Consider the following 10,555-nt stretch of genomic DNA (forward strand, 5'->3'; position numbering starts at 1 on the left):
ACCAACCCCAGCGGGTTTACGGCCGCTTACTTTTGGCCCTAACTATCCAGAGTGGGCACAGACCCCACAAGGTAAAGGCCGTGGCTCCAGCAAGGCTGCCCCACCCGAGACGCCAGCTGCGGTCAGTCCCCGGGCCATTTGCACTTCTGACCCACCAGCCACAAGTCAGGGTTTCCAGGCCCCTTCTCAGGCTTGATAATGCACCGGAATGATTCACAGACCCCAGGAAGGCCCTTTCTTAAGATTACAGTTTTGGTACAAAGGATACAAATCGTACACAGCGAAGTGACACTGAGAGTGGGTCTGGGAGGGCCCGCAGGTGACACTGCCATGCCCATTCCCTGTGGGATTGGTGTATCACCTTCCGGGAAGCTCCACGGAGCCTCGGTGTCCAGAGATTTTGTTGGGGTTTCATATGGCAGTTGTGATCGATCAAATCATTGGTCACATGACTGAACATGGTCTTCAGCACCGCCCCCTCCCAGCTGACAACTGCTGGGACGCCCCGAGCCCCACCCCCTAACCACAGGGCTTGTGTTCCTGGCGTGGCTGCCCCATCCCAGAGCTACTGGGGACCCGTGGTTAGTCACTGCATTATCATAAATTCAGGCATGGTCCCGGGGGCTCACAAACAGCAGAGACACTCCTGTCACTTTGGAAATCCCCAAGACTTATATTCTCCCTCCCAGGAACCAGGGACAAAGGCCAGTCAAATTCTTTATAATACAACAGATTGCACAAAGCTTTTAGTTCTGATGAAGTCCAGCTTATCTATTTTTTCCCTTCTGTTTGTGCTTTTGGTGTCATATCTAAGAATCCGTTGCCAGAGCCATCCCAGGTCCTGAAGATTTAGCCGTGTGTTTCTCCTAAGGGTTTATAGTTTTAGCTGTTATGTTTAGGTTGTCAATCGATTTTGAGTTAATTTTTTGATATGGAGTGATCTAAGGTTTCAAGTTCATCCATTTGCGTGTGGCTATCTAGTTTTCCCAGCACTGTTTGGTACCCAGGCTATTCTTTCCCCATTGCACAGTCTGTCACCCCCTGTGGAAAATCCATTAGCTGTAGGTGTTCTGGTTTCTCTCTTAATTCTGTCCTATGGTTAAGTGTCACTGTTTTGATTACCGTAGTTTTGTAGTAAGTTCTGAAATTGGGAAGTGTGAGTCCTCCAACTTCGTTCTTTTTCAAAATTCCTGTGGCTATTCCAGGTCCCTACAGTTCCATGTGAATTGGAGGATCAATCTTTTTATTTCTTTATTAAAAAAATGCTGTTGGAATTTGATAGGGATCACCGAGTAGTACTGCCATTTTGCCAATATCAGGTCTCCCAATCCAGGAACACAGGATGGCTTTCCATTTTTTCAGTTCTTAATTTCTTTCAGCAGTGCTTTGTAGTTTTCAGCGTATAAGTCTTTTACCTCCTTGGGTAAATGTATTTCTAGGATAAATGTGTCTTATTCTTTTGGATGCTGTTATAAATGGAATTATTTTCTTAACTTCCTTTTCTGATTCTTCATTATTGCTGTATAGAAACACTACTGATTGGCCAGGCACAGTGGCTCACACCTGTAATCCCAACACTCTGGGAAGCAGAGGTAGGAGGATCACTTGAGGTCAGGAATTCGAGACCAGCCTGAGCAAGAGCAAGACCTGGTCTCTACTAAAAATAGAAAAAATTAGCTGGGTGTGGTGGAGTGCGTCTGTAGTCCCAGCTACTCGGGAGACTGAGGCAGGAGGATTACTTGAGCCCAGGAGTTTGAGGTTGCTGTGAGCTAGGCTGACGCCACAGCACTCTAGCCTGGACAACAGAGCAAGTCTCCATCTAAAAAAAAAAAAAAAAAAAAGAAACACAACTGATTTTTCTTGTGTTGATCTTATATCCTGCAACTTTACTGGATTAGTATTTTAGTTGTGGCAGTTTTTTGTGGAGTCTTTCTGTGGTTTTCTCCACTACAACCGTGGCCTCTGCAAGCAAAGGTAGTTTTGCTGCTTCCTTTGCGGCACGGGTCCTTTTTCTCGCCTCGTGGCGCTGGCCAGGCCTTGCAGTGGTGCAGGGGCAGCTTCCCTTGTTCCTCGTCTCTAGGGAGGGCTTCAGGCTTCTCCTCTGGCCATGCTGTTAGATGTGCATTTTTCACAATTGCCCTGAGTCACTTTGAAGAAGTTCTTTCTACTCCTAGTTTTCTGAGTATTTTTTGTTTTCTTAATCATGAAAGGATGTTGGGCTTGGCACTGCCTTTTCTGCGTCAGTTGTGATGATTGTGTGGTTTTTCTCTTCGTTCTGTGGATGTGGTGGATCATGTGGACTTTCTTATGCCGAACCCCGTACTCCAGGGTCAGCACCACGTGGCTGTGGTTTGCTGGTGCAGTCACGTGCCACAGAGTGACACTTCTGTCAGCGGTGACCCACCTGTACTACAGTGGTCCTGTCGGATTACTGCAGAGCCAAAAAAGTCCGTCACCTGGATGCTCCGACTCTGCAGAGGCCTCGGCTAATGTGTGTTTATGTCTTGTTTTTTTTTTTTGTTTGTTTGTTTTTTGAGACAGTCTCACTCTGTTGCCTGGGCTAGAGTGCCGTGGTGTCAGCCTAGCTCACAGCAACCTCACACTCCTGGGCTCAAGCGATCCTCCTGCCTCAGCCTCTGTAGTATCTGGGACTACAGGCATGTGCCACCATGCCTGGCTAATTTTTTCTATGTATATTTTTAGCTGTTCATATAATTTCTTTCTATTTTTAGTAGAGACGGGGTCTCCCTCTTGCTCAGGCTGGTCTCGAACTCCTGAGCTCAAACAATCCGCCCGCCTCGGCCTCCCAGAGTGAGCCACTGCGCCCGGCCATGTGTCTTAGATTTTAACAAAAAAGTTTGAAAAGTTAAAAAAAAATAAAATTTTAAAAATAGGAAAAAACTTACAGAATGAGAATGTAACGAGAAAATATTTTCAGGCAACTGCACAGTGTGCTTGTGTTTTAAGCTAAGTATTATTACAGAGTCAAAAGTTTTTAAAAATTTAAGTTTATAAGATGAACAGTTACATTAATTAATTATTGAAGAAAAACTTTTTTTAAATAAACTTGGTGTAGGCGAAGTGTCCGGGTTGTGAAGTCTGCAGGAGCGTCTGGTGCCGTCCCTCGCCCGAGCAGCCTCCAGCCCGACAGGCTGCCTGCGCGCTCTGTGAGCACAGAGTTCCTGCCTGTACCTTTTACGCTGTGTGCTCGCTGCACCTGCCCTGTGTTGAGATATATCTGGGTACTTACCACGGCCACAGCTGCGTTGCCGTTGCCTGCAGCGTCCACACGTCACTCGCTGCGGCCCCAAAGCAGGAGGCTGCACCACAGCGCTCAGGTGAGGGCGGTTGCACCACTCAGGTGTGTGAGGACACTGCTGTCACACGGCAACGGACCCACCCGCCAACGCGTGTCTCAGCAGGCGTCCCAGTGGTTCAGCGCCCATGACTGTATTTCAGCATGTTGCGTTTTCACTTTTATTCATCTCAAAGGATTTACCAGTTTCCCTTCCTTGATCTGTTGGTAGTTTAATTTGTGAGTGTTCTAGTTTTCCGTGTTCCTGGTTTCATTCCACCGTGGTCAGAGAAGACGCCTGTTATTTCAGTCTGAAGCTCGTGGAGGCTCGCGCAGCACGCGGTCAGTCCTGGGGTAGACGTGCATCGGGGGGCAGGCAGCTGCTGTCTGGGGCGAGAGTCCTGCATGGTCTCCAGGTCCGGGGGGTCCACAGCGCTGCTCAGTGCTGTTTCCTGACTGATCGTCTGCGTAGAGTTCTGTCTTTTATTGACATCTGTTTAACAACTTTTCAAAACAGCCAGCAAGTGCCGTGCAGGCTTTGGGTCAGGCTGGGAAGTGGGTTTTGTGTGGTCTCTGATGCAGCCGTGCCCGTCTGTGCTGAGTGGGCGAGAGCAGTGCCGCAGGTGTCCTGGGAGCACGTGCATGGATGGTGGGTCACGTGACTCCCCCGTGCCAGGCCCCGTTCTCACCCCCTTTCCACAGAGCAGTGTCCTGCCACGAGGCCCGCACCCACAAGGAAGAGCATCAGGTGTGCTGTGGGCTATGCCCCTGTCAACTGGGAAGAGCCACATTTTAAAATTTTATTTCTATTTCTATTTTTTTATTTAATTTTTTTTTTTAGAGGCAGGGTCTTACTCTGTCACCCAGGCTGGAGTGCAGTGGTGTCATCATAGCTCACTGCAGCCTCGAACTCTTAGGCTCAAGCGATCCCCTCGCCTCAGCCTCCTGAGTAGCTGGGATTACAGGCACAACACAATACCCAGCTAATTTTTTAACTTTTTGTAGAGATGGGGGTCTCACTATCTTGCCCAGGCTGGTCTCGAACTCCTGGCTTCAAATGATCCTCCTACCTCAGCCTCTCAAAGTGCTGGGATGTGCTGGGATGACAGGTGTCACTGCTCCTGGCCAAGAGCCAAATTTTAATGCATTTTCAGCTTGTTTCCTGTTGAGGGGACTGCTGAAGGTCTCACATCCAGGGGTGACATGCACCTTCAGTGGTGCTCCTTTCAAATTAATCAGATGTTTTATTTGGTGAGGGCTTGTTGCTCTCTTACACACTGACCCTCTTAATGGGAAACTCCCTTGTGGTCTTATAGTGGGGAGCCTGGATCAGATCCACTGGACAGTCCAGGCCAGCCCCCAGGACACCCTCTGTCCCCTGCCGTTCTGTGTCCCAGTCTTGAGCAAGCTTGGCCACTTGTGACCGGTGGGGCTGGCAGAGGCAGCACCAGGCCGAGGGACCCCTGAAGGCATGGGCTGGGCACTTCTCCCATCTCAAAGGCCCCTAGGAACAGTGAGGCCCGGGGGGTCCCGAGATGGGGAGCCCAGACCCCTGCGGCCCCCAGGAATGCAGGAGGGGACTGTGCAGGCCCAGGGTGGTCTGCAAGTGCCGAGTGTGACAGATGGCAGCCGAGAGTGTTGTTTACGGCCTCCAGGGCTTTGGCCACAGCGAAAGCCAACTTTCCCCTCTTAACTACCTCTGCAGCACGTTAATGGCCCCGACTGGGAGAACTATTTTGAGTTGCAGACAGCTTGATTTATCCCAGCTCTGTTCTTAAATGGTTGCTAATTTCTCACTGCAAGAAAATTCACAGTTCCTTGGTGAGTCAGCTTAGTAACAAGCCAGGGCAGACACCACGGCTCACGGAGGCCTTGCGCTCAGGGCAGCTAAGTCCTGGTCTGTGTGGCCAGGCGTGGCCCAGGGTGTGCTCCCAGGCTGTGTGGGGTGTGTGGGGACAACAGCCGGGGCTCACAGATGGTTTGGAAGTGTCAAGACCCTGTGTTCTACAGAGCGGGTTCCCCCCGGGCTGTGGTTGGGCCAGGGACACTTTAGGGCCCCGTCCCCAGCCTGCAGCTTGACGGCACATGTATCTAAACTCGTCTGTTGGGCGCGTAGACCCACGCTACTCTGTTCAGCTCTCTGTCCATAATTTAGTTTTTGTCTTTATAAATAAAGTGGAAATGCTGAAAATCGTGGACTGTCCCCACATTTGCTGTGTGTACCTGGTGTGATGTCACTATCAGCCCAGATGACATTGGTGGCGCTGGGCCCGAGTCCGCCAGAGCTTTGCGGAGACAGAGGCTTCTGTGGCAGGTGACGGAGTGGAAGGCACTTCTTCCAGAACAGCTGCTGCCCAGGTCAGCAGAGCCTGCAGAGTCCCCTCGCCGGTGGTGTTTGAGGAAGGGGACTTACGTGCTGTCCTGGGTCCCACGGCCGTCTTCTTCCCTCCTTAGCCTCGTTAGTTCTCTGGCTCCGTCCGTTCACGTTGTGCCTCCCACTTCCTGCCTGAGTCCCCTCTGGCTGCCCCCTTCCCAGCTCGAGGACCGGAGCTTGCTGCTTGGCGCCCATCGGGCATCTGCAGCCACACTGAGCCCGAGAGCTCTCCTTGCTCCTGTGGTTTCTCTCCAAATGCTTCTCCTGGGCTGTGCTCCCATCGGACTGTTACATATCCTGCCTGTGCATATGTGGGCTGTGTCCTTCCTCAAAGTGTAGAAAAGTTAGTTTCTCCCAAAACCCAAAGGCCCTTTGGACAAGTGATTTCGGTGGAGGTGGCGGTGGCGCAGGGCAGGCGGTTGCTGGGCTGGTTTACTGGTGACTCCGGTTGGGGAGAGCCCAGCGCGGGCTCCCAGAGGCCACACGATGTTCCCGGGCTGGCCACATCGCACATCGATGACTAGACGGCCTGTCATCCCAGGCCTCGGGATGAACGACTGTTCTCAGGCTTGGCCAGACTCCGTGTGCTCCATTCTTTCCGTCCCTGTTCTATGGAATGCACACGATGCCATTTAATTACTTCAGCCCCTTTCTTAAAGGAAAAAGACTCTGGACCGGTATTCCAAAGGCACTAGTAGTTTGAAGGTTAACGCAGGAATTTTCTTTGTCTGCCGACCTCACAGCTGCAAAGATCTCTCCTGTAGCTTCGCAGCATTAATTAATTTCAAGTGCAATTTTGGCAGGCAGGCTGAGGGTCTCAACAGGCTGTTTGGAATGAGTTCTGTTTTTTAAGGCCTTCCGCTTGGTGAGACTTTCTCTGAATCAAAAAGTTGAATGGGAACCAGCCTTTATTTCGAATGTGTACACAGTAGAATGCCCCAGCTTTTGTACACAGATCAGCTGGTCTTGGTCACGGTTAATTATATGTGCATATTATTACAGTGTTTATTAGGCAAAGGCCCACAATCTAGATATTTTTGCTTTTCCCACTGTTCAGTTGTGGACTGGGAAAAGGTAGTTTATTCAGCCTGTTCTTTAAACATTAATTTTATTTTGTAATTGACACACAGTTGTCCACATGGGGTACATAGTGATGTTCTGATACGTGGAGCGTGCGGGGTCAGACCAGGGTGATTGGCACACCCGTCCTCTCACACGGCTGTCATTCAGCCTTTTGAGGGGTGGAGGGGCATCGTGCCGCGCTGTGGTTGTGACCTCATGTGGCTCCGGGTGCCCTGAATGGTGGCTGGTCCAAGCGAGACGTGCTGTGTGTGTGACACTCACACTGGCTTGCCGGGACTTTGTATGGTAGAAGAATATGATGTATCATCAATGTCAGCATCTTGATTGCGTGTTGAAATGGCAGTATTTTGGATATTGGAGTAAGTAAAATATTTTGTTAAAATTAATTTTACCTGTCATTTTTCACGTATGCACGTGTGGGTGTATGAAGGCGTGAAGTGGCCCTTCCGGGCTGCCCCGTGGCCGTCTCCTTGTGGACTCTCAGGGCTGTGGAGCCAGCGCGGGGCCTGGGCCCGGCCCCCCTTGGCTGTGTCAGGGCCTTTCCACTGCCTTTGAGGGGATATGCGATTTCTGGCAGGGTGCTGGGATGTGACCTGAGTGGGGCGTGTCCCAGTGGTGCCCAGAGCGCTCCCTGCCATGGGCGGCTCAGCCGAGGTGGAGCTGGGGGCGCGTCACCTCATGTGAGACGCAGGATGAGTTTGAGGCTCAACTGAGGTAAAGTGGCAGCGTTCTGAGAGCAGTGTCAGGTGCCTGGCACAGGTCTCCAGACTCTTAGCTTTTATTGAGGACAGCGGGAGGGTGAAGAACAGGAAACAAAGTTGTACGTGTGCGTGCTTTCCGGGCGCATATGTGGATGGAGGGAGGGGGAGATGGGTGAAAATGCGCCGCGGCACTGACGGCGTGGTCTGACGGGCAGCGGTCCGGACTGTGGACGGCTTTTGTCTCTCCTCTAGTTTCTGTCCTGTTTCTGACTGTCCACGCGCACTGTTTCATCAGGATGAAAGCAAGTGGCCGTGGAGGCGGCAGGACTCGTGCGTGGCTGGTGGGAGCCTGCGTGTCGAGGGCTCTGGCCGGGGCCTGGGCTTCCCTTGGGGCCGAGTCGCAAAAAGTCCCTTTCCCAGCTGTGGTCCTGAAGGACGTTTCAGTTTAAAACAAACTTAAATCACATTTTAATGCAGTTGACAAGGACAGGGACTCAGAGAAGAGACTTGGCGCAGATCCGTGTCCCCACCTGGTGGATGCTGGGGAGGCCCCCTCACGGCCTGAGTGTTGGGATGTGTGCGGCGGGACCCCCGATGCCAGCGAGAGTGGGGCAGACGGAGGGAACCCGCCACCCGGCGGGGAGCTGCCGTTTCCTGTCCTCCTGATTCCCGGGCTTGGGCACCAGCCATGTGAGCTCATGGGAGAGTGAGATGGAAAAGACCTACTGTATGAGGTCACCGCCCCCCAGCCGCTGACCCCACCGTATACTTTCCAGAGCCCCGTCCAGTTTTCTAAGTCATGACTCAACTGATGTACTTTCCATCAGTTCCCAGAGGGTGAGACTCCGGCTCACACCAGGAGTTTGTTCATCTGTCTCATGACAGAGATCACAGCGGGGACGCTGTTTGGAAAGAGCGACGTGGCTCTTCTCACCTCTCCTTGCTTTGCCGCGCCCTGGCGTGACCCAGCCCCCACCCCGTCCACGGAGAGGGGTGGGCTCTGTCGGTGCGGCTCCCATGTGCATGTGGCGACCCTGGCAGGGCCCTTTCCGGTTTTCACAGCTTGTTCGCATTTGTGATCTCATGTGAGCTGCGAGTTCCCGTGGAGGAAGCTGGATCTGACCGCCCTGCCCTCCCTCCTGGCCACCTCCGCCTTTGTCCTGTTTCTGGTTGCTTAGGCGGCGTCAGGAGGCATCGCCAAGGCTTCGGGTCAGGTCAGGGGTGGGCCAGGAGGGCAGGCGGCGTCTCTGTGACTAGACCCCGAGCCGTCTGCATCCCACCAGGCTGCTGCCCTGCCTGCCACCGAGCAGTGAAGAGCCCGGGCGCCAGGGTTCCCGCTGTGCTTGGGGCCCTGCCCTCGATCGCCACTGCCCTGCCGCAGGGGCCCGGCCGTGGGACTCAGTACCCAGAGCAGCTCCCGTGGGTCGGCGTCTGTGGGCCCTTTCTCCTGACCTAACCAGCGATCTGGAACTGTCCCTGCAAGACGGGCACGTGTTTACTGCAAGTGGTGGGTCACTAAACTTTCTATTAAAATGTGTTCCTTTTTGTTGCCACATAAGTATTTTAAGTTGTTAAATCCAGGCTCAGTGAGCGTGCAGGTGGACCAACGCTTCACAGTGAGCCTGTCATGGACCCGGCGGGGTCAGAACAGAGGGGCCTGCGCGTGTCCTTGGCCGGCAGCACCCCAGGGATCCTCCTCTCGCGGCTCGCGGCATTCCCGTGGGCAGCACGCACTGCTGCTTCCCGAGCACACCCGCCAGGCCCCAGGTGCCGCTGGCACTTCCACGCGTGCTCTGCCGAGGGTGCGTGTCGCGCGGTTCCTCCTCCACGGGGGGGCATTGGCGTTTGTGTGGGAAACATCTCGCACCTACAGACAAGACAAGGGTTTTACTTTTCCTTCTAAACCCTGTTTCGCCCACGTCCGTCTGCAGCCAGTACCTGAGTGCAGCCAGCCCGGGAACGGTTCCGCACAGGCAGAGGGCCTGTGGCGGGGACGGCAGGGCTGCAGTGTGTGCAGAGTGCAGGGAGGCAGCTCACCGGTGGTCTTGCGCTTCTCCGCAGATCCTGAGGAGGATGAAGGGGCTGGCCCTGGGTGCTGAGACGGAGCTGGAGAGGCAGGACGAGGCCCTGGACGGCATGGCCACGGCCGTGGACCGGGCGACCCTGACCATCGATAAGCACAACCGGCGGATGAGGAAGCTGATGTAGAGCTGCCTTCCTCCCACAGGCCTGCCCCGGGTTCCTGTCTCTGCCCCGCACATGCCCCCAAGATCAAGGCCTGGAAGGTGGTGCTCTTGTGACGCCCCAAGGGAGGTATCGCCTGACTCGGGGCCTGAGACCATGGGGCTGTGCGCCCCAGCTCAGCGGCTGCTCTGCCCAGCGGAGCCGTGGCAGCCCGGCCCAGCGCGGAGGCTGCGTCTTCCTTCCACTGTTTCTGTGAGCGTGAGAGGAAGATGTCAGTCACGAGGTCTCCCTGCAGGTGTCTGCAGGATGTTCTGTGAGCAGGGCGGGGTCCGGAACCCAGGACAGCCCCACGGCCTCCAGGGCACAGGCCCGCCCGCCACAGTCACCTCGTCCTGCGTATTTGCTCATTGCCATGTTTTTGACCAAAAGTGAGAACAGCATGACTGTACCTTTAAAAAAAAGTGTTGATTTTGCTTTCATGGCTTTATTTCCATCCAGAAATAAAAGGGAAGTGCTAGTTTTAGAATTTTCCTTAAAGATGCATGTTAGTGTTCCCTGCCAAGTGGTTCTGTGTGTCCCAAGCACCCTCAAGGACGTGGGGTGCACGGCTGTCCTGCACAGGGAGGTTGGCGTGGCCTTGGCCAGCGGCCCTACCCAGTCACAGCAGCCCGGGACGGCCATGCCTCGGAAGCCCTGTCCTCAGGCGGAGTCTAACCCGCTGTGGCCCTCCCAGGATGGCACCCACAGCGCAGCCTTAGTGCCCTGGAGCTGGTGTCTCCCAAGCTCGGGCACCTGCAACAGCGATCATTCCCCTAGGTCTGAGACCAGGAACCCCCAGATCAAGGTGTCCTGGGCCATGCTCCCTCCAAGGCTCGGGGAGACCCTGCATAGCCTCTTCCCGCTCCTGGGGGCTCTGGG

The 10,555-nt window shown here is 54.0% G+C and overlaps 1 protein-coding gene across 2 annotated transcripts in view; it reads left to right on the forward strand.

The window, feature by feature from the left end:
* SNAP47 (synaptosome associated protein 47) overlaps positions 1-10,193 on the forward strand; it is a 41,796-nt gene extending 31,603 nt beyond the window's left edge. For both annotated transcript variants that reach the window (XM_045567727.1, XM_045567728.1), the window contains one exon: positions 9,515-10,193. In XM_045567727.1, coding sequence (XP_045423683.1) covers positions 9,515-9,661 — 147 coding nt within the window. In that variant the 3' untranslated portion in view covers positions 9,662-10,193. The remainder of the gene's footprint in view (positions 1-9,514) is intronic.
* Positions 10,194-10,555: the final 362 nt, after the last annotated feature.

The sequence above is a fragment of the Lemur catta genome, chromosome 13 (genome assembly GCF_020740605.2).
Source record: "Lemur catta isolate mLemCat1 chromosome 13, mLemCat1.pri, whole genome shotgun sequence".
Classification (NCBI taxonomy): Eukaryota; Metazoa; Chordata; class Mammalia; order Primates; family Lemuridae; genus Lemur; species Lemur catta.